Below are 24,470 nucleotides of genomic sequence, written 5' to 3' on the forward strand. Positions count from 1 at the left end.
ATGTTCCTGCCATGCAATATACAATAAAGGTGAATTAACACCATTATTTAGCAGGAAATTGCCATGTTTAATCTGCAAAGATGATATATCACATTGTAAGTGTTTGTGGCACTGTAAGTTCAATTTTTAACAAATCAACTTTATTGTTATCAAGAAATGATCCAGGTCTCAAATATCATGGTGACCGAACATGACTTTAATTCTAATACCACATTTATTGCCATCGTTAGAATTAGTGGTTAGGAAGTATAATAGAATGAGTCATGTAAGATATTGTATAAGATTCAAATCATGTTGCATTTCACAGGAGATAGCTCACTCCCAGGTGAAGCAAGAAGCCGTGGTATTGTATGAGAAACTCCATGAGCTTGAATCCCATCAAAGTCAAATGATTGCAGAGGATAAGAGTATGGGATCACCACAGGAGGAGAGAGAGCGACTACTGAAGCAGGTGAGGAAATCTGACTTTGAACTGCCTCCTCAGTGAGCAAGCTAATTATAATTCTATTAAACTGCTACAAAGGAAAGCCATGAATCGAATAGAAGGTCTGCTAACATCTTCTCAGGGCACCTTGCGATGGGCAGTCTTGCCGCAGACATTCATGAATGAAAATAAAACTAGTAGAAAATGCTTCTAAACTGCATTGAACCAAAAACGCCGATTGCATTCAATTTGGAAGTTTCCATAGAACTGGATAACAATTATTGTTTGATTCAGTATGCTTTCTAATTTTCTGCACCTTTTAGCTGATATTATGAGCTATTGCTCCACAATGACATCTCTCACTCATTACTGACATCTGTGCATACATTGTATGCCTCAAGGGGGGGTTATCTCCTGTGAGTGAGATTAAGTTAGTGAGAGCTGTTAAATGACCATGATACTTGCAGTGTGAGGGTTGTTTGTGAGCCTTCTTTTAGAGAGGTGTGTGCAGTGGCAGGGTCAGAGTGAGTGGTGATCCTGTGAATGGGGTTTCAGAGAAAGCGTGGTGGCACCTAACCTTGTAAAATACAGCAGATAAATAACTCTCTGCACTGTTGTGTGTTGCATTTCACCCAGGACCCTACACTGACCTAGCCCACTACTTCAATCCAGGATGGCTGAGTCTGGTGTCATGGTCTCCATTGTTGGTCTGCAGGATATAGCATTGCCTGCCCTTCCATCATCACATTCACCAGCATCTCCAGGTCACTGTTAGTGACCTGAAATGCCAAATTGTCTTTATGGGCCTTTTACTTTGAGCTGGTGGTGCTGGACCACAGTATGAAGGGCAATTTCTGACTTTGCAATGTTTGAAATGGTGTACAACTGGTGTTTTAGTATGGGGCCAAGGTATTAAGATCACAAAGCCCTAGCAGCAGCAAGTAATATCACCTGTCTACCAGCATGATTCCATAAGATGGGCACTAAAGAGGCTACTTATGTAAATTGAAGTGTTTATTTAAATCCATACAAAATCCTTAGGCTTACCCATAAATTTGATTTTTGATTCTTATTGTTAGTGTACTCAAGTACAAGAGTACAGTGAAAAGTATATAATTTCACCACACAATGCGCCATCTTAGGTACAGGAACCTAGGTACCGAATCTTAAGAACAAGGTAGAATGAAAGAACAGTTAAAAATTGCAGTTAAGTATGGTATAGGGTAAAACATAGGAAATAAGGTTAAAAGTTACTCATTGCAGACTTTCTTAGTTTAAATACAAAAAAGAATTAAAGGTGACCGTTCAAACATTACAGTTTTTAAGTGCTGAACCACAGTGGGGCCACACATAGAGGAATCATCTAGAGTTCGGAAGTCCATGCTGACGCCATGCCAGGCCTAAAGACCATATGTACTCCTGAAAGACCTTCATCCCAGACCAGGAGGCCGCAATGCCAGGAGGCCACTTCGTTGGATCTGTGCTGAGTCTGAGGCTGGGAGTCTGTGGCAGGAGAAGAAAGCAGAGAGGAGGAGGAAAAGAAAGCAAAGAGAAGAAAGAAAAACAGAAAAGGAAATGGATGAAGTAGATGAGCTCCACCTGAAGCGACCCACTCACTGCCACCTTACAAATTTAATGAGATAAAGAGTGGAATACTGCATTGGAAAAATGACTTTAGTGGACAGGATGCCTATTAATTTCCTGGTACAGCAGCCGAAGATTTTAGAGCATGTCGTGAAAGGAACAGAATTTGAGTCTTAGCCTTGACTGTCATTTGAACCTTATTGTGCTCATTAATTTTTTTTGGCTTTGCTAGTAGGCAAAACACCTTGCAATCCCACAACATTGCATCTTTTAAGGGTGGGTAGGAAATATCCAAGTCAGTCACACCCTGTTAAAGCACATTTCCTTTTGGTCAATGATAGTTCAAACTGTCTAAACCATTGAGCTGAAAGAAGAAACATTATACTGCTAACAGTAGTAAATATCGAATGGAAAGAGTTGAATTTAAGTAGCTCTTTTCACAGCTGTGGAATGTGTCGATGTGCTTTACAGCCAATTAAGTTATTTTAAAATGTATGATAATCGTAATATAGGAATTGCTGCCAATTACATACAGTGAAGTCCCACAAATAGCAGTGGGATAATAATTAAATAATTTGTGATAATAACGTGTACTAAGGGATAAATGTTGACCAGGACACCAAGTGGAATGAAGGAGAACAGGATAAAAAAGTATGCATCAAATATATAAACATTTGTCTGACAATGTACAATTCAGGGATTCCCTAGTTATTGAGTGCATGTGTTTAGGGTAGTGATTGATACCAGCATTTCTGAATATAAAACTGCTGTATTTTAGAGATTTTAAAGCTAAGTTCATTATATATGCTTATCAGAAAAATTCCATTTGTGCTCCTTTCACATATCCATTGTACTAGCTTTTGGAAGATTGAGTAACTGATATGTGCTCAGAGAGTACAATCTAAACCACATTAAGACCATATAGTTATGACTAAGAAAATTAAGGAAACACCAGTCCTTCAAGAGTGCCAGCTGTTGCACTTCAACATTCTTTGTATGATTTGTCAAATGCTGTGTCAAATACTCATCATCTTTTCTCTTCCTAAGGCATAATTTTCCATCTGTAACTTCCCTGCTAGAGTATTTTATAAGCAACCTGTTCAGATGTGTTACAACACACATGTTGTAACATTACAGATAGGACCCTGAACCTGGAAATTCTAGCCCAGAGATAGGGACCTTACCACTTTATAATAAGACCCCAGTTGTAAATACTAACAAGGATTGAACCTGCTTATTTTTCAAAATCAGATGTTTTTGACTAGTAAACTGTAGGCATAAATTCACATGTATGTGGACATTTTTAGTACAGAGTTAATGATCACTTGCAAGAGCATACCTTGATTTTGACTCTTCATGTGCTCTTCTCAATTATTCTTATTGTAAAATCTGGCAACACCATCTTTGTGTATTGTAATACTTCAATTACATGGTTAAAGTTCTGTAACCATGCTTTTAATTATGTGTTTTAACTAAGAATGAATCAAAATGTCTTGTTATGAAACTGTTTCAATTAGGAAGTTCCTACATTAATGAAACAATGCTTCTTTTAACAGGTTAAAGAAGATAACCAAGAAATAGCAAGCATTGAAAGACAGTAGGAAATCATCTTTACAAAAAACTTATTTGAAATAATAAATGATGAGTTTCTGTACTTAATTTGTGTTCATTTATTTCCATGCAGAAATACTTGACAGTTTTCTGAAAGTATCCTACTTTTTAGAAAACTTAAAGGGGAAGAGGAAATTGATGATGGTTAATCAATTATCACATTTTATTTCACTTTATGTAGTTTTTCAGGCATACAACACTTTACCTTCAGTAATAAGTTGTCATTGATATATAATGGAATCCCTTTTATCTAAAAATGACATCAAATATTTGTTTGTAGACTTACTGAGATGAAGGAGAAAATTAACCAGGTAACGGAAGAGATTCGACATCTTGACATGGATTTGGAAGAGCATCAAGGTCAGTTTCCTTTGTTCAACACTGGTTATAGCACACTATTGATTTGCAGATTGCAATTTTCAGCAGTTTAGTAGGTTTTTGCTCATCTCTTTGAGAGTCACTTGGAAACATGATGCTAATGCAAGTATTTTTAAAATTTTTTAAAAATTAGTTAATTCTTTTCTCACTTCTCTGTTACCCTATTTTCAAGTAATTTGCTTTAATAATGAATGATATTAGTTTATTCCATAGCATTTTTATAAAACAAACCTTTTAGCAATCAGTAGCAGCGAATTGTGTTGTCAAAATCGAGGAATGGTTGTCATATCAATATGAAGTTTGGCTCAAATTGACCTCCTATTTGAATATTATTTTCATATAATCAATTTTCCTGTTGTAAATTTTGTATAATTTCAGCATTTTCTTTCTACAATGCACTGGTCCAACAGTAAAAATGCAATTTCAAATTTAAAAACTCTTTAATTAGGAGATTTGCATAAGCAGTAGGGCAGGAACTCTAAAGATGTACCAATCAACTTGCGAGTTCTCCTGTTAATTATAATGAATTAATTTGCCATTAAATGTATTATTTCATCTTGTTTGCCCTTGATCTATGTTAGGATCTTGCTTGTGAGTTTTGATGTAAAATCATCTTGGATTGTTCTCTTTATGATGATTATCCTTAATTTCCTGCCTTCAAAGGTTTGTTAATGTTTCTCTTCTTAAAAAAAAAGGGCAGTTTTAAACTGAAGCAATTTTCACTCCGTTGCCAGCAGTATCTACTGTTCTTTAAGGAAAAACCTACTCCCCCAAAAAAAGTATAACTTCACTGCTTTGTAACTATCTTTTTAGTATTTGGATACATTCAGCATTTCTTTCACATTTATAATTGGGTATTTTCGGGACACTGGGTGGAGTCTTTGATGCCAAGGTTTCAGTAGTTCTGTTTGTTTTTCCTTTCATAATCTTTTCTCGTTTTGCTGCTTAAACATGATCTTTTCTGATTACCAGTGTCATTAGTATTAAAATCTTGTCACAGCCTACTTGGGTGAGATATTTCCTTTATAATAAAAAAATTAATGTCCATCTTTTAAAAGCAGATGGTCAGTTTTGTCCCAGGATTTCAGAATATAACCATAACTGAGATGTTTTCTTTGAAGAAAGAGATTTCATATTCACTATTCCGCTCTGTTGCCATGAATGTGTCATACAGTTTGGAATAAAATGACCATCTTCGTGACATCACACTCAGTCATGGTAGTGCATATTGACTCAGTGTAATTCTCACTAGATAACTTGCTAATTCAGTATTTTCAAAAGAGGCACAGCAACTCCCAAAACTTACAACTGACAAAATGGTCTATATAATGTCCAGTTTAGAGAAGTTAGGCTTGTATTAGCTATAACAATATTGTTAAGATATCAAAAACTTTCACCTAGACTACTATAGTGAGAAATTAGCACATTTCATAGGTGACTACTAGGGTATTGACAATCTCAGTGTGTCCATTTCTGTGGTGTCAGGGCAAGGCTCAAGTTACAAAGACTTAAAAATGTTTTTCCCTCCATTTCTACAATTGGCCTTGATTGGTAACTTGGTTTTGTCTTCAGCAAAACATTTTCAGAACAATTTGAGTCTGTCCATTATTTTAGCATTGAGCATTTCGTTCTCAACAGCTATGTTAAGATTTTCACATAGCGAACGACCAGTTAGTATTTACTGTGTATTGACATTGAAAAACTAGTAAATACTACATCTAGAATAGATAATCTGCTACATTGTGCTTGATCATAGCTTTCTGAAATTTGTGTTTAATAGTATACTCTAGATCAATGAATCTTAGATTTTCTTTGAAGGACCCTTTTTCAAATGAGTTAATTAATCATGGGCCACTGTTCAGTCTAAATAATTATACTGATATTACAAAATAGTAGCATGGTAAAGACTATTTTAATAATGCTTTTAAAGAAATGGGAAATAAACTCTGTGATATTTACTTGGATATCTCTGGCACATGCCCGGGCTCCTTCTGTGATGTAAAAATTCTGATATTACTGAAATGTATAGTAATCTTTGTGCTGCTCTGTTTTACGATACATGTTTCTTTCCCAGGCAAGGCATCCACTGTGCTCCCAATACGCTCACCTCTGACTACCCACATTGTTCTGCCATTGGGTTAGACTTGCCCAATACACATTATTTTGCAGACTCTGTTTAAGAGTTACTGGCCTACACTTTTCTCTAGTGCAACACAATGCACTGAAATTGAATAATTGGATGTAAATTTTCCTTTGCAGTTTCTTAGACAATGAACTCTAAGGCAGATGAGCCGTCTAGGAAGGAACACAGCCAGATGTTTCCCCCAAAGGAAGTAACAGAATCCTAAGGATTAATCTCTAATAGCTTGTGTTTATTCCTTGGCTTTTAACTATTAAGAATGCCTTTGTGAAAGACTGGGAACAGCTTACCTTACCTTTGAAAGGGAATGCTACAAAGCATAATCTAAATAAAAACACACATTTAAGATTGGATTTCTTTTTCAGCAAATTGACCATTTGAATAGGGGTGTCCTTGGGTTATATTTTCATAATTGAGTCTTGGAACTCTAGCCATTGCTGTCCCTCTAATGCCACATATAAGGTGACGAGAAAAATTTGGAAATAATTGCTACTTAATATGCTAACAAAGTTACTGAGTTAGGGGTTTTATTACGACTGTTATTAAGTATTGTTGCATTTTATGGGAATGGATTATGTCCCTTGAAGCATCATCTCTAGCAGCTGCAGGACATTCTTCTGGAGGGAAGGTGATCAGCAAAGGTAATGATCCACATTGGTGTCAATGACATAGAAAGGAAATAGTATGTGGTCCTGCAGTCAGAATTTAGAGAATGAGGTAAAAAAAAATTAGAAACCACAACCTCAAAAGTAATGATCTCAAGATTGCTTCCAGTGCCACACTTAAGTGAGTACAAAATTAAGAGGATAAGACAGATGAATGGGTGTCTGGACAGATTATGAAGGAAGGAGAGCTTTTGACTCTTGGGACACTGGGACTGCCTTTGGGGGAGGTAGTACCTGTACAAATCAGATAGTTTCCATCTGTATAGAGCTGGGAAAAGGTTCCTCAAATGGCATTTTGTAACTGCTGTTGGAGAGTCATAAAGATCTACAGCACAGAAGAAGGTCATTCGGCCATCGAATCTCTGCAGGTCAAAAACAATTACCTAACTATTCTAACTGCATATTCCACCACTTATCCTACTCCCTTCCTCACATCCTGTCTAAAGCTCACGCCTGTCACCTTAAATCTGTGCCCTCGGTCATTGATCCCTCCCTCCACCAAGGAGAAAAGTTTATTTCTGTGTCCTATCTATGTTTCACATAATTTTATACAACTCGATCATGACCTCCCTCAGTTTCCTCTGCTTCAAGGAAAACAACCCCAGTCTACTCGATCTATCTTCATAACTTAAACTCTCCTGCCCAGGTAACATCCTGGTAATTTTCTCTGCATCCTCTCCCGTGTAGTCACATCCCTTCTATAATATGGATTCCAGAACTGCATGCAATGCTCTGGCTGTGGTCTAACTAACATTTTATACTGTTCCAATATAACTTAGCTGCTCTAATGCCAGTACATCTTTCCTTAGTTAAGAAGTCCAGAACTGTTCAGTGTTCCATCTATGGTCTGACTAGTGCCTTATATAGTTTTAGTAAAAGCTCCCTACTTTAAACTCCATTTCCTTTGAAATAAAGCCAAATTCTATCTGCCTTCCCTGTTACCTGCTGAATTTAAGATGCTAACCTTTTGTAATGCATGTATGGGGACTCCTAGATCCTTTCGTTCTGTAGTATCTTACCATTTAAATATTGTTCAAGTCCTCTCCTCTTCCTGCCAAAGTGCATAACCTTAGATTGTCCCACATTATATTACATCTGCCCAATTTTTCCCCACTCACTTAAGCTGACATTGTCTCTTTGTATTATCCTCACCAGTTGCCTTCCCACCTATTTTGGGATCATCTGTAAACTTAACAATAGTACATTCACTTCTGTAATCAAATAATTAATATACATTGCAAATAATTATGGCCATAGCACTGATTCCTGTGGCATTCCACTAGCAACAGGTCATAAGCCTGAAGTGCCGTCCTTATATCAATTCTATCTTCTATTATTTAGCCAATCCTTTATCCATGCTGATACAATATGTCGAACACCATGGGCCCATAATTATTAGGTAACTTAATGTGTGATACCTTATCAAATGCCTTCTGAAAATTCAAATATGTCACAGCCACAGGTTCCCCTTTATCTATCCTGCCTCAAAGAATTCTTATAAATCTATCAGGCTGATTTCCCCTTTGTAGAGCCATGATGACTCTGCTTGATCATGTTATGTATTTCTAAATATTATGTTATTATATCCGCTATGACTGATAGATGTCAACATTCTCCCAAAAACAGACATTAAGCTGACTGGCTATTGTCTTCTTTCTTTTGTCCCTTAATTATTTAGTAATTTGGGAATGTTGTTAGTGCCTTCTGCTGTGAAGACTAATGCAAAAAATTTACTCAACTGATCTGCCATTCCTGGTTATCCATTTTCATTTCCCCAGCTTTGTTCTCTGAGAGGACTATGCTCACGTTAACCCTTCTCTTCATCCTTATCTATTCTGAGAAACTCTTGCTGTCCATCTTGATGTCATTGGCAGTGACTGGTTTGTAATGCAGAGTGATGCCAGTGGAGTGGGTTCAATTTCTGCACTGGCTAAGGTTACAATGAAGAACACTCCTTCTCAACCTTTTCTTTCACCAGAGGCTTGTTGACATTCAGGTTAAACTACCAGCAGTTGTCTCTCTCTAATGAGGAAGCAGCCCTATGGTCTGAGAAGATTGTGGCAATTTTATCTTTTCAACCCTTAGATTTTATCTTCCTCCCTTTATTATTTTATTGTCATCTTTTGTCGGTTTTTAAAATTTTCCAAGTCCTCTGGCTTACCACTAATTTTTGCCACATTGAAGTTTGCTGCTATCCTGAACTTTCCTGATTAACCGTGGTTGGTTATCCCCTTCCTACAATCCTCCTCCTTCTTCTGGGACATTTCTTTGTTGTGAGCCATGAACAATTTTCTTAGACATTTGCCCTGACTTCTAAATGATGCTTGATTTAGTACCACGCAACTGACCTCCAAACCAAGTTAAAGCTCTTGGAATAAAAAAAAACGACATTAACAACATGAATATAAAATTGGCTAAGTGATGGGGAACAAATTAATGGTTAATGAATATTTTTTGAGTTGGAAGAATGTTTGTAATAGAGTTCCTGAGGGGATCAGTATTGTGACCCTTTTTCGAATGTGTCAAAAATGTTAAATTTGGTGCAGCAAAGACAGTTTCAGAGTTCACAGATGATACAAGACATGGAAGCATTGTAAACTATAAGAAGGCAGTGTACAACTGCAGAATAATATTGACAACTTGATAGACATGCATAAAAAGTAGGTCCTTCAAGCCTGCTCTACTACTCAAAAAGAGATGGCTGTGTTCCAGATTCCACTTTTCAATCTACTTTTGATAACCTTTAGTTCCTTTACTAATAAGAATCTATCTACCACCACCCTAAAATTTTCCAATAATCCTACTTCTCAACCACATGTTGAAGTATAGTTAAAAGCTAAACACCCTCTGAGGAAAAAAAAATCTCCTTGTCTTTGTTCTAAAAGGGTCACTTTAATTTTAAAGTGCGATTTTGAACTCACCCACAAGAATAAACTTTCTTTATATGTCAACCTTGTCAAGACCATTCAGACTGTTCAATCAAATTGCCCTTCGCTCTTCTACATTCCAGTGAAAACAAGTCCAGCGAGTCCAACCTTTCGTCAAAATTTCAGCCACACAGTCCAGGTGTTAATATAGCAAACCTCTTAATTCACTTCCACTGCATTTATATTCCTTCTTAATGAAAGAGACCTAAATTGCACACAACATTTGAGATCTGGTCTTATCAATACCCTGTATATTTAAAGTCTATCCTCCTTCCTTTGATGTTCAGTTCCTCCCATAATAAACGGTATCATTCCTTTAGCCATCTGAATCATTTGCTGTATCTGCATGCTAGTTTTGTGATTTATACAGTGCAGCACCGAGGTCCATCTTTGGAATTCTGCAGTTGTTCTCCATTTAAGTCATCTTCTTTCTTTAATTAATCATGCTGTAGTGAACAGCTTCACATTTCCCCACATTATACTCACATTTCCCCACATTATACCCCTCTGCCAGATTTTTGCCAACTCACTATGGTTTTGCATCATATATTATGTTTATACATGATTTTCCATGTATTTGTATCAACAAGGGTTTTGGTCGCCTTGTCTACATGATTGATATAACCTAAAGGCTCAGTACAGACATCTGTGGGGGCCCAGTTATCATATCCAGCCAATCTGAAGAAGACCCATTTCTGAATCGTCACTGTTTTCTGCCAGCCAACCAATCTTCTGTCCATGTTAAAATGTTAGTTTCTACACCATGAGCTATTACATTGCGCAATAACATTTTATGTGGAACCTTGTAACATGCCTTCTGGAAATCTCAGCACAATACATCAGGCTCCCTTTATCTACAGCGCATATTATCCCTTTAAAGAGTTCCAACAAATCTGTTAAACAAAACACAAGCTGACACTTCAAAATTGCCTTGAGTTTTACCAAGTGCCCAGTTATAACTCCTCAATGATGGATTCTAACACCTCCTCAACAGACATCAAGCTAACAGGCCTACAGTTTCCTGTTTTCTAAATGGCAGAGTTATATTTGCAACTATACTCTTCTCCTTCCAGTCTGACGGAACCTTTTCGACAGCTAGCAACCTTTGGGAAAATTAACACTAACATGTCTGCTACCTCTTTAGCCATCTCTTTTAAGACCCTAGGATTAGATTAGATTCCCTACAGTATGGAAACAGGCCCTTCGGCCCAATAAGTCCACACCACCAACGCTCCACAGAGTAATCCACCCAGATCCATTCCCCATATTTACCCCTGACTAATGCACCTAACACGGTGGGCAGTTTAGCATGGCCAATTCACCTGACCTGCACGTTTTGGATTGTGGGAAGAAGCTGGAGCACCCGGAGGAAACCCACGAGACACAGGGATAATGTGCAAACTCCACACAGATAGTCGCCCGAGGTGGGAATCAAACCCAGGTTCCTGGTGCTGTGAGGCAGCAGTGCTAACCACTGAGCCACCGTGCTACCCCAAAATGTTACGTTTCAACACCTGGCCACCATCCCTGTTCAATTCCAGTTTTAAATTCCACCAACTGGCATTGTAGGATTTGAACCCAGGTGCCTCCAAGCATTAGCCAAGATTTACAACTCCAGTGACATTCCCATTATACTATTGTGTCCACTAAAGGATGAAGTCCATCAGTACCAAGAGGACAGATAGGTGGCAAATAAAAGTCAATGCAAGAAATGTGAGGTCATATGTTTTGGTAGAAAGAATGTGGAGACACAGAATAAAATGAAGACTGCCACTTTAATTGCATGCAAGAACAGAGAAACTGAGGTTGACTGCATAGGCTGAATGGCCTCATCCTGCACTATAATGATTCTGTAGAGTATATATGTGCATAAGACATTAAAGGTAGCCAGACATGTAAGCAGAACAGTTAATTAAGTAGTCCGTATCCTAGGATTTATTGAAAGGGCATAGAATGCACAATAAGGAGGTTATGTTGAAAATTTGTAAGACATTAGTTAGACCTCGATTGGTATATTATGTATAGCTCTCAGCATTATGCTTTCAGAATGTACTTTGGAGAGATTGCAGAAGAGGTTTATAAGAATGCTTCCGTGGATGATGATTAATTGGTGAAGTTAGAACTGCTTTCTTTGGAAGGAAGGTGAAGATGAGATTTGTTGCAAGGTTTCAAAACTATGAGGTCTGGATGGGCTAGATGGGGAGAAACTGTTCTCACAAAGGATGAAGAATAAGAGGGAGCAGTTTAAAATAATTTGCAAAAGATCAAATACAATGTGAGGAAAGGAATTTCACTCTGAGTAGTTAGGATCTGGGTCAAGCACTGCCTGGGAGATTGGTGGGTGCAGGTTCAGTGGAGACATTGAAGAGGTTGTTGGATAATTATTTGAGTGGAAATGATGTGCAGTTTTATTGAGGAAAAGCAGGAGAATGACTCTAAATCATAGTGTTCATTCAGAGAGTTGATGCAGACATGATGGGCTGAATGGCCTCCTTCTACACTATCACTATTTTGTGATTCCATCCCACTTTGGTGTTATATGTCGTACATTTCACCTTAGTGAGAGCAGCTTTCTTGTGCAAAGTCTAGATCCCATTGAGAACTTGTGCAGCTTGCAGTTGACCTCACTCCAAGGACATGGGCCTTGGCTACAGTCTGACAGGCAAAAGAATAGCTCAACCACTAGAGAAAAACTCAAACCTAAAAATCTAAAGCAGACCTGTGTTGTTTAGTGAAGAGGGGCAAGCTATTTGATTCATGTAAGTTCCACTTAGTTTTCACCAGTTTTACATGACTGATTTGCGGTAATTCCTTATGCTGAAGGAAGGAACCAGCATTATAATAGAACTAAGTTTCACTGCGATTTAAAAGTCCTGGCAAGGGATAGAAATAATCTTAGTAAATGCATGGTTATAAATCATTGCAGATGAAATGTGGTCCACAGTCGTAAATGAAGAAAATATGTTTTAAATATGTAGCTGCTGCTAATTGTTCTAAGCAAACACTGCAGAATTATATGGGAGAGTTGCCAAAGGTTGACTTCCCACTGAGTGTTTTAAGATGTGTTGATCTTACCATTCTGGTCAAATCATTAAACTTGGTGTTTTTATCATAATTTCCTAATCTGTGTTTTTAAATAAATATACTTGCACTTTTAATGAGTTGTCAAAGGAGCACCATTCCTGTCCTTTTGCAAATGTGAAGTGCTTATTGTTTCACTTCTTCAATTTCCTTCTTCTCATGACTTACATTAATTGTTTTTTAGTTATTGCTATCAAGGGATGTGGAACCAACGCATGTTGAAAAAGCAGAATTTTACTTTTTCACAAAGATTAGCAAATTATTGATGTTAATAGCAGTGCATGGGACAGGGTGGTGTATCTGAGCACAATAGCCAGAGCCCAATGCTCTAAACAGGCTCACAATGCTTGAGTTGATGGCTAGGGCCAGGTGCGTAGACCAGGAGAAGCACCAGTCTGCTTGATTTTTTGTCTCTGCCCCTGGCAGACATGGCATTGTAGTGAATAGTAGGTTAAGTAGGGATGAGATGCAAAATAGCCATCATCTATTTAAATGGCGCATAGGCTTAAGGGGCTGGGCTGACTGACCTTGGTTGCAGAACATTTAATTACTTTGTTGAAGAATCATCAATGTTGTAGAACTTCGTAACCTATTGTATGCACAACAAGGAATCACAAATAACAAAAGGCTAAATAACTAAGTAAACTTTATTACTTAAGTTGAGATGATTACAGAAAAAATGTGAAACAGGATGCCAGAATGATTCCCTTCTACTTTGATTTTTAAAAATTCTTTCATGGGATGTCTGTGTTGCTGATGAGGCTCCTACTTATTTCCCATCTTTAATTGCCTTTGTGAAGATAATGCTAAGTTGCTGTTTTGGGTAATGGTAGTCCTTCAGGTTTGCAGGCACCAGTAGTGCTATTAGAAAGAAAGTTCCAGCACTTTGACCCAGAGCTTGTGAAAGAATATACTTCCAAGTCAGGGTGATATGTGGTTTCGAGTGATCTTGCAGGTAGTGTTTTTCCCATCTGTCCTTGTCCTTCAAGGTGGTATAATTTATTGGTTTGGAAGTTGCTGTGAAAGGAGTCTGGAGTGATTTACTGCACAATGCATTTTGGTTAATGGCATGCATGCTGCCACGATGAGTGATGAAGAGGGTGAATGTTGAATGTAGTGAGTAGAGTGACAATCAATTGGGCTGCTTTATCCTGGGTGGTGTTGAGCTTTTTTTGTTCAGTAATACAATTGCTGGAACTGGACCTATCTAGGCAGGTGGAGAGTATTTCATCACACTCCTGACATCTGCATTGTAAATTATGAGTAGCCATCAGAGAGACAGAAGGTGACCACTAGCTGTGAAATTACTAGTCTCTGACCTGCTCTTGTAGACATGGTATTTAAATGAATAATCCAGTTCAGTTCCTGGTCAATAGTAATCTCCAGGATATTGACAGGAGATTCAGTGATGGAATGCCATTGAACATCAAAGGGAGGTAGTAGATTATTTCTAGGAGACTATCATTGCTTGGCACTTAAATGATGCAATTTTTTTGCCACTTATCAATCTTTGCTTGAATGATGTCCAAGTCTTGCAGCGTATGGGCATGGCTGCTTCAGGACATGAGGAACCACAGATGTTACTGAACCTTGGCAAACATCTTCACTTGGAAACATAGAATTTAAGAGCAGGGACTGGACATTCAGCCCTCCTGCACCATTCAGTATGATCCTTGCTGATCATCCACCTCAGTACCATGTTAGCACTTTCTACTCATATCTTTTGATCCCTTTATTCCTAAGAACTATGTCTACATCTTTCTTGAATTAATGACCTCATGATGGAGGAAAGTGTCATTTATGAAGTAACTGAAGATGTTTAGGCTAAGAATTCAGAGATGTCTGCAGAGATGATCTTGGACTATGTTGATTGATATTCAAAAACTACCAGCCACCTTCTTTTCTGCAGGATATGACTCCAGCTAACAGAGTTTTTCCCCCTATTTCCACTGACTCCAGTTTTGCTAATGTTCCTCGATTCCATAATTGGTTAAATGCTGTCTAGATGTCACTCTAACGTTAATGCAACAGTCAAGAAAGCACAACGACGCATTTACTTCCTCAAGAGGCTAAGGAAAATCAGCATGTCCACAAAGACACATCAATTATTATAGATGCATCACATAAAGCATCCTATACGGATGCATCACAGCATGGAATGGCAACTGTTCTTCCTAAGACCGTAAGAAACTACAGTGAGTCATGAATACAATCTCGTCCATCACAAACTAGCCTTCCACCCATTGACTCCATCTACACTTCCCGCTGCCTTGGGAAAGCAACCAACATAATCAAAAGCCCCTCCCATCATAAGTTTGAATACACATACAAACCTCTTAAAGAACAGCTTTTTCCATGCATTAATGGACCTCTCAAATTTTGAGAAGATTTGGAGCTCAGGTTGAGGTTCTGGATGTAGGTTTGCTCGCTGAGCTGGAAGGTTCATTTCCTGACGTTTTGTAACCATACTAGGTAACATCTTCAGTGGGCCTCTGGGCAAAACACTGCAGATAATTCCTGCTTTCTATTTATATGTCTGGGTTTCTTTGGGTTGGTGATGTCATTTCCTCTTTTTCTCAGGGGGTGGTAGATGGGGTCTAACTCGATGTGTTTGTTGATAGAGTTCCTGTTGGAATGCCATACTTCTAGGAATTCTCAAGCATTTCTCTTGTTTGGCTTGTCCTAGGATGGATGTGTTGTCCCAGTCGAAGTCGTTATCTGTATATAAGGATACTAGTGAGAGGGTCATGTCATTTTGTGGCTAGTTGATGTTCATGTACCCTGGTGGCTAGTTTTCTGCCTATTTGTCCAATGTAGTGTTTGTTACAGTTCTTGTATTTTGTAAATGACATTAGTTTTACTTGTTGTCTGTACAGGGTCTTCGAGGAGAAAGTGAGGACTGCAGATGCTGGAGATCAGAGCTGAAAGTGTGTTGCTGGAAAAGCACAGCAGGTCAGGCAGCATCCAAGGAGCAGGAGAATCGACGTTTCGGGCATGAGCCTTCTAGATGTCTTCATTCCTGAAGAAGGGCTCATGCCCGAAATGTCGATTCTCCTGCTCCTTGGATGCTGCCTGACCTGCTGCGCTTTTCCAGCAACACATTTTCATGTCTGTACAGGGTCTTTAAAGTTCATTAGCTGCTGTTTTAGTGTGTTGGTGGGTTTGTGGGCTATCATGATGCCAAGGGGTCTGAGTAGTCTGGCAGTCATTTCCGAGATGCCTTTGATGTAGGGGAGAGTGGCTAGGGTTTCTGGACGTGTTTTATCTGCTTGTTCGTGGATGTTGGGATGTCACAGTCTAGATGTCACATCTAGATGTCACAGTAGATCGAACAGCCAATGGGGAACTTCAAACCAACATCTACAGGAAAGCAACACATATGGAACAAATATTGAACTGCAGAAGCAATCATCCCAACATCCACAAACGAAGCTGCATCAGAACATTATTTCAACGAGCCAACACACACTGTAGCACAAAGGAACTACGAAGATCCGAGGAAAATCACTTATACAGTGTATTCAAAAAGAATGGGTACCCAATGAACACAGTCCACCAATTTCTGAGCAACAAATCCAAACAAGCAGACAAAACACATCCAGAAACCCCTACATCAAAGACATCTCGGAAATGACTGCCAGACTACTCAGACTCCTTGGCATCATGGTAGCCCACAAACCCACCAACACACTAAAACAGCAGCTAATTAACTTGAAAGACCCTATACAGAGAAGTAAAACTAATGTCATTTACAAGAACTGTAACAAACATTACATTGGACAATCAGGCAGAAAACTAGCCATCAGGATACATGAACATCAACTAGCCCACAAAACGACATGACCCTCTCTCACTAGTATCATTACATACAGATAAGGAAGGACACGACTTCGACTGGGACAACACACCCATCCTAGGACAAGCCAAACAGAGACATGCACAAGGATTCCTAGAAGCTTGGCATTCCAACAGGAACTCTATCAACAAACACATTGAGTTACACCCCATCTACCACTCCCTGAGAAAAAGGACAGGAAATGACATCACTACAGGAAATGACATCACCAACCCAAAGAAACCCAGACGTATAAATAGAAAGCAGGAATTATCTGCAGTGCTTCACCTGGAGGCCCACTGAAGATGTACCTAATATGGTGACGAAATGTCTGCAAATGAACCTTCCAACTCAGCGAGCAAACCTACATCCAGACCTCTCAAATGTTAATGTTGATCTCTCTCTGCACCTTCATTGTGGCTGTAATACTATATTCTGCACTCTGTTCTGCTACCCTGATGCAGTTACATAAAACACCATGGATGCAGGTTTGCTCACTGAGCTGGAAGGTTCATTTCCAGACGTTTTGTATCTGTATCCTTACATACAGATAAGGAAAGGCACCACTTCGACTGGGACAACACATCCATCCTAGGACAAGCCAAACAAGAGAAATGCACGAGAATTCCCAGAAGCATGGCATTCCAATTGGAACTTTATCAACAAACACATTGAGTTAGACCCCATCTACCACCCTCTGAGAAAAAGAATAGGAAATGACATCACCAACCCAAAAAAACCCAATATATAAATGGAAAGCAGGAATTATCAGCAGTGCTTCGCCCGGAGGCCAACTGGTGATGAAACGTCTGGTAATGAACCTTCCAGCTCAGCGAGCAAACCTCCACCCAGAACCTCAACCTGAACTATAAATTTTCTGAAACCTTGACAAAACACAATTTTTCAAGGTATCTCGGTACCTGTGAAAATAATAAATCTAGCTCAAAATCAAACTCTCATTTCTGAAGTTCAATTTTGTCCATGTTTGGATTAAGACTGTAACTAATTCAGAAGCTGAATGGCCCTAGCAGAACCCAAACTGAGTGTCAGTGAGCATGTTATTCCATTATAGATATTGTTTGATCGCACTGTTGATAATCCCACCCCATTTAATGGTTATGAGTAGACTGACAGGGAAGTAATTAACTGAGTTGAATGTGACATGAAATGAACATTTTCACACAAAGATTGGTTCAGTCTGGGATGCACTGTCTGGAAGTGTAGCTGTGTCAGGTTCAATTGAAACATTCAAGAGGGAATTAGAGGATTATTTAAACAGTAACAATGTGTAAGGATTGAGGAAAAGGGAAGAGAATAATGCTAAGTCATGGTGCACATCTGGAGACCTGGTACAAACATGATGTGCTGAATGGCCCCCTGTACCATATCCCTTCTGTGATTTGTCTCATTTTTGTGAACAGGATGTACCTGGGCAATTTTCCACATGTACTGTTGATGCCAGCATTGCCACGGATCTTTTTGTCAAATCTTTTTACTTCAGAAAATAACTTATCTGTGATCCAGCTATGTAAATACTCAAGATTTCCAGTTCACAGCTTTGTTTCTTTTCACTTTTTTCCATTTCTCTTTCTCCTATTTGTCCACTGGCTTAATTAATTGGAAACATCTCAGAAGGTAAGGATTAATTTTCTCCTCTGGCTTTACACTCCACTCAGTACTTGTGAGCCAACAAAGCTATCTTGAAAGTACATTCATTTGTAAATTTACAAGTAACATAAATCACTAAGCTGAATGTACCTTGGACTTATGAATAGCTTGAAGAACAACCAAAGTTTCAAAAAAGAATGCTGAGTGTTTATTTTCTATAAGTTCTATTCTGAGTTACTCCTCTTCAGACTTTTGTTCTGTGTATAATCACAATTTAGGGGTCAGATAACATTTCTCCTTTTCTCATCCTTTACACTGTAGGAAGTCAATGTATCCTGACTCTTTGACACTTTCTCTCCTAGTTCATTTTTAAAAATGCACCACCTATTAAAGTTTGGAGCTGAAAAAAATAAGGAAGGCCCATATTTGATCCTCAGTGTGTGCTTAGATAATTGATCTCAGTGCAGAACATATGAGAAAATTACAATTGTTTCTTGTTTTTCTGGGCTAAGAAGGGAAAAATCATTATAAATTCTGAAATCTGATTGTGATCCAGCAATTTCCATTAGAAAGTGTGCATGTGTTGACCTCAAATGGAGGTAGGTTCAGTCTCAACTGAGAGACCACCCAGGTGGAAAAAAATCATTGGCACTCGTTGAGTCTTTCTCTTACGTAAAGTGGTCACTGGGTGAAGTAATAACAAATTAGCATTAAACCAAACCTGAGTATGTGGCAATGCATTGAAGAGAGAATTTATTTAACCCTTAGGTCCCCATATAAACTCTGTGTTTCCAAAATACTGCACTGACTGTTTGTCCGTGTTCACAAACTAGTCGTTTTTTTCTTAAATTGGTTGGCATACTTCTGTTTCATAAGTAAGAAAGGCCATTAAACTCAGCATTATTTGTAATCTCCTCCAGTCTTATTAATCCCACTCCTGAAACTGTTTAATTCTCTGACCACTTTTTTATCTCTCCATCCTTACAATCCATCTTTGGTTATAATTTAACTCTTTTAAGCCCTAAATTGTTAACTTTTCTGCCTCTCCCATCTCTTTGTTCAAGCTGGTGTCTTTCTTTTTGGTTCAGTATCCATTAAGGTTTGATTGCATTTCTGTTATTACACTTTCTGAGTTAAAGATTCTTTACAAATTTAACTGGTTATTTGTTTGCATGCAGATAGATCATTTAAAACAAAAATCAGTTAATCTACTCTAATTTGATATTGTACTTTTAACTTTTGTAAAATTTTTTTTGTTTTTGTATATTACTGCCTTAAATAAATCTAAACAAGTAGTTTAACAGCTCGACATTGTTTTGGTGCACTATTTTGTATCTTCACAAGTTGCTAGAGAATATGGTATGCATCCCATGTGTTTTCCAGAATGTGGGTAAAATAACTCCACAGAGGCCGGTATCCCATCACCAAGACACCCTTTCTTTACAAGTATGTGGACTCTGACCAGCTAGCTCAGAGCCAGTTGCAAGAGTGAGGAGACTCTTTCAGACTCCTGTTTATATCTGTCAGCCAGGACTCTCTGTTCGGCCAAGGTTAAACCGCAATCAGTGTACTCATACTCAATAAGATCCACCTGACCTATTCCAATCACTACAGTGGGTTATCATGATAAAATTCTAGTCATGAAAATTAAGCAGGTTATTGGGTATAAAGAGTTAGAGATTAGGTTTGCTCATCGATGCCAATACTCAGCTGTGAGTACAAAAGCAAGTACTGGCAAATAAAAAAACTGAGCCTTCATAATCTTGACCAAGGCGTTTTCTCACTTCAGGAATGATGATAGATGATGCAGCACCTTCTCCAAACGTGTGTGCATTTGTTTTAGTTAAAGTGACACTATATAGCTAGAGATTCCAAATAACTTTAGGCCTGGTATTACACAAAGGAAGTGCACAGAGTACTTTGGTAGGTAGTCCTTTGCCCCTTCTCAGGGATTTGCTGTATTATTTTGGACACTATGCCATAGTCATTTGAAAATGTGGAACTTGTTATTTGGCACTAGAGAAAAACTGATGCACAGAAGTGAGTTTCTTCTTTGGTTTCCTTTGAATACTTAATTGTAGAGGGTCCTACTTCCAAATTTTGTATTTTCAAAGTGATCCTGAGTAGAGGTGTAATTTTAAAGACCCAACATACGAACATTTCCTGTACTTACAAATGGATGCTTTACATTGTCCTGCATTGTGTTCTGACTTGCATCTGAATCTTCATGTGAATGGAATCTAGAATGGGGCTCATTCACAACTTGGAGACTGCCTTATTCTGCTTACAGCATTAAGAAAAAGCAATGTATTCAAACTTATGCAATTTCATCTGCCTCTAAGGATCTGTTTAGCCTAAATCTGAGTATTGCTGAAGAAAGACATACTTTGTCAAAACTTTTCATCATGAGAACATTTCACAAGATTGTGACTTCAAGGGAAACAAACCAACATTTATGCTGTATAAGAGCAGAGTGCTGATGGCAAGTGGACTTGATTGGTAGATGCATAGCCATGGAGAATGCACCAGTTAATGCCAGTTAACAGCCAGATTTTGTTTAAATTTTAAAGCAAACAGGTTGATCCTGTTTGGTCTGGCATTTCCCTTAGAAATGAACCAGAAAATGGCTGTCACTCATTTTTTTGAGTTGAAACAGTGCAGTGCATAATTCTGGGCATGCGATGCCTTTTCTATCGCCAAGGAGTGGCCACTATAATTTGGTGTCCTGCCACCAGCAGATGCTCACAGATTACAAAATCTCCTTTATAAACTTCCATAACCCATCCCTCGAAATCAACATTTATTGCTCATTGTTAGTGGTCCTTGAGAAGGCAAGTGAACCACTTCGAGCAGGTCCATGTGCTGATGATGCACACTGGTTAAGTGGAGAATCCCATTATTTTAATCTCTCAACAGTAAGGGAACACTATATCTTACTGAAATTTAAATTATTGTAAAAGGCCAAAACCACAAATGGCTGAATGACACTGTAAGAAATTTGTATATCATATTGAATCATGAAGAAACCTGTAATTGTGCTTTTTTTTAGGTGAAAGGAATCAGAAGTATAAAGAGCTAAAGAAAAGAGAAGAAACAATGGATGGTGAGTTTATGCTTATCTGGACTAGTTTTCCTCAACTGTGCTTCATTATGACCACATGTAAATTGTCACTGTTAAGTTTCAAACATGCTGTATCAGACCTCTGAAAGGGCAACTGGTTTGAAAAAAGGTTATAACGTATCATTCTGATTTTCTGACGTTCATATGCAATCAGTGAAATGTGCATTCTGATGCTCTGTTTCACGCCTTTATATACTTGCTAATTGATTATCTTATTCGGCTAGGTATTGAAGGCATTATTGTGATTATTCCCGCTTCCTGAACAATTGAACAAATTTTATCTGTGATAAGTATCTTAATTTTTGATCAACTGTATTGTAGCTATTCCACATTTATGGGATCGTGATTTAGAATAGAATAGCAGTTTATTTTCACATGTATTTTTACAAAAAGAAGTGAAACGTTTCATAAGTCGTCATACCATGGCACCTAAATTAATGACAGAAGCCATAAATAAGAAGAGAAAAGAAGCAAAAGTTCATCAGAGTTCAATGAATGACTTCTGGGTTCAGGGTATGCTGGACAGCCAGGCTGAAAGTGACACGCAGAGCTGGGTCAAGACTGCCATGCTGAGACAAGTCCTCCACACCAAGACTAGAACTCCACGCTGTGCCTTTGGAAGACCAGAAAACCACCTCCCGAAGCAAGGATGAAACCTCCGCACTAGGACTAGACCTTCACAACAGGCTGCTGGAATACCCAGAAGTCAGCGAAGAATACCTGTATGACAGAATGGGACCTCCATACTGGGACAAGTATGCCACTTCAGGCCGGGACCATCCCTCCTGGACAAAACCACTACACCAGTTGACCATCCTGTCAGGCCTATACCTCTATTCCGGGCTGTTAGAAGCCACCTTGTCACTGGGCCTGGGCCAAAAGAAGATTCCTTCCACTGAAGTCTTTCCAATGGGTCCCAGCTCTCTCAATGGTTTCTCACACTCCCTCTCTCCCATGAGGGACTGACCCTGCTCTTGGTGTTTGCTTCAGCCTGCTGCTCCGTCCAGATGGCAGAAGGTATAGCAGAACATTTCTAGCACCTGAGAGTTCTTCAGTATGCAGGTGATGGAATGAATAGCCCTAATTGTGAACTTGTATGAACGTCTTTTTCCACTCTCCAGCTAAAGCGACATTAACATTAAAACAGTGCCCCACCTTTTCAAAAGCATTAATTTATATGAAAGTCTTAAGGCCCCCTTGAGCATCAGTAAGACCATTAGATTTATTTTCTGCCTAATGGAAATAATTTCTGTTAATGTAATTCAGTAAAAGTACAACATTCTCTGCAATCTAATCTATGAATAGCTCGATGCCTTTGACTTTCAGAAGTCAGAATGGGCGTTCCATGGATTTGGATTAGTATTTGCTGGAGGTTCCTCACAAACTGATTCTTTTGTTCATAGGGTATGAGTGACATGAGCAAGGCTCCATCTGTTGATCATCCCAAGTTGGTCTGAGATACTGATAGAGAGCTTTCTCCTTGAACCTCATGAAGGCTCCTAAGTCAGCTCTTACAGTTGCATTAGGTAGTGAGGTGGTTCAAAGAACAAGTCAAGCATACTTTGTCCATTTTAGTAAAGCCTTACATTTATGACCATTCGACATCCCACCGCTTTACAGCCAGGGAAATATGTCTGATATATAGTTTCTATAGTACTGTAGGAAATTTGACAGCCCATTTGCGCATAACAAACTCCCATGAACTGCAACATGACAATGACTGGGTAATCTGTTTTAATAATGTTTTTTGAGGAATAAATAATTAACAAATGGTGCTAGTTGCTCCCTCCTCCTTCAAACGTGCCAGGGGATTTTTACACTTACCTGAGAGGGCAGATAGTATTGGTTTAACATCTTATCTAAAAGACAGCTTCTCTGACAGTACAGCACTCCCCTAATACCACAATACAGTGCCAGCCCAAATTGTTCTGCTCAAATTCTAGCATGGGTCTTGAATTCTCAAGCTTCTTACTTAGAGCAAGAATGCTACCAATTGAGCCACAAAATGTTGCAAATTCTATATCATTATTATGATTTTTATAAACTGTAATAGCATGCGCAATTTAATCAATTAACAAAATTCTTGGCTGCTGTATTTCAGAACACTGGCATTTTTGATTTATGTGTTAAATGTGCAGAAATTTAATGTCAGTAGTAAAATCAAATCAGCTGAACATTTCCTTTCACAGACCGCACCCTGCTCTTAAAGTACCAAGATATTTTGAGTAAATGAACTCACAAAAGATTAAAAAATTACTGCATCGGTCAGTCTTGTTTTTATTTTATTCCCCAAGCTGTGCTAGAAACCAGGGAAGTAGGATTTATGTTGCAGTGTTGTCAGACAATAGGTTCCTTTAAAAATGCTCATGTTGTGAATTCTCAGGTCTCATTTATGCATCTGTAAGAAATGTTGAGTGACTTCAGAAGGAACTGTTAGTTTGTAAACTTTTTTGACCATTTCTGTTGATCTTGTATCCTGCAAGAGCCACTTTATACAAAGAATGATTTTGACTTCTGAATAGAGCTCAGATTTTACACAACCAAAAAACTAAGAGTGAGATGTGGCTGTAGACCAAAGGTTGGACGTTTTAAGTTTTTGTGACATACATTCAATACTGAAAGCAGAACTTATTACATATACTAGAACATAGAACAATACAGCACAGAACAGGCCCTTCGGCCCACGATGTTGTACATTTGTCCTAGCTTAAGCACCTATCCATGTATGTATCCAATTGCCGCTTAAAGGTCACCAATGATTCTGACTCTGCCACTCCCACAGGCAGCGCATTCCATGCCCCCACCACTCTCTGGGTAAAGAACCTACCCCTGACATCCCCCCATACCTTCCACCCTTCACCTTAAATTTATGTCACCTTGTAACACTCTGTTGTACCCGGAGGAAAATGTCTCTGACTGTCTACTCTATCTATTCCTCTGATCATCTTAAAAACCTCTATCAAGTCACCCCTCATCCTTCGCCGTTCCAACGAGAAAAGACCGAGAACTCTCAACCTATCCTCGTACGACCTATTCTCCATTCCAGCCAACATCCTGGTAAATCTTCTCTGCACCCCCTCCAAAGCTTCCACATCT

General features: G+C 38.6%; 1 protein-coding gene across 2 annotated transcripts in view; it reads left to right on the forward strand.

Moving 5' to 3' along the window:
- ift74 (intraflagellar transport 74) overlaps window positions 1–24,470 on the forward strand; it is a 115,535-nt gene that overhangs the window by 51,450 nt on the left and 39,615 nt on the right. The window contains exons 10-14 of one of the 2 annotated variants that reach the window (XM_043717227.1): window positions 308–451; window positions 3,565–3,605; window positions 3,900–3,979; window positions 7,142–7,144; window positions 21,303–21,356. In XM_043717227.1, the coding sequence (XP_043573162.1) occupies window positions 308–451; window positions 3,565–3,605; window positions 3,900–3,979; window positions 7,142–7,144; window positions 21,303–21,356 (322 nt within the window). The remainder of the gene's footprint in view (window positions 1–307; window positions 452–3,564; window positions 3,606–3,899; window positions 3,980–7,141; window positions 7,145–21,302; window positions 21,357–24,470) is intronic. The other variant, XM_043717238.1, reaches the window with a different exon arrangement.

Source organism: Chiloscyllium plagiosum, chromosome 2 (genome assembly GCF_004010195.1).
Source record: "Chiloscyllium plagiosum isolate BGI_BamShark_2017 chromosome 2, ASM401019v2, whole genome shotgun sequence".
NCBI classification, from domain to species: Eukaryota; Metazoa; Chordata; class Chondrichthyes; order Orectolobiformes; family Hemiscylliidae; genus Chiloscyllium; species Chiloscyllium plagiosum.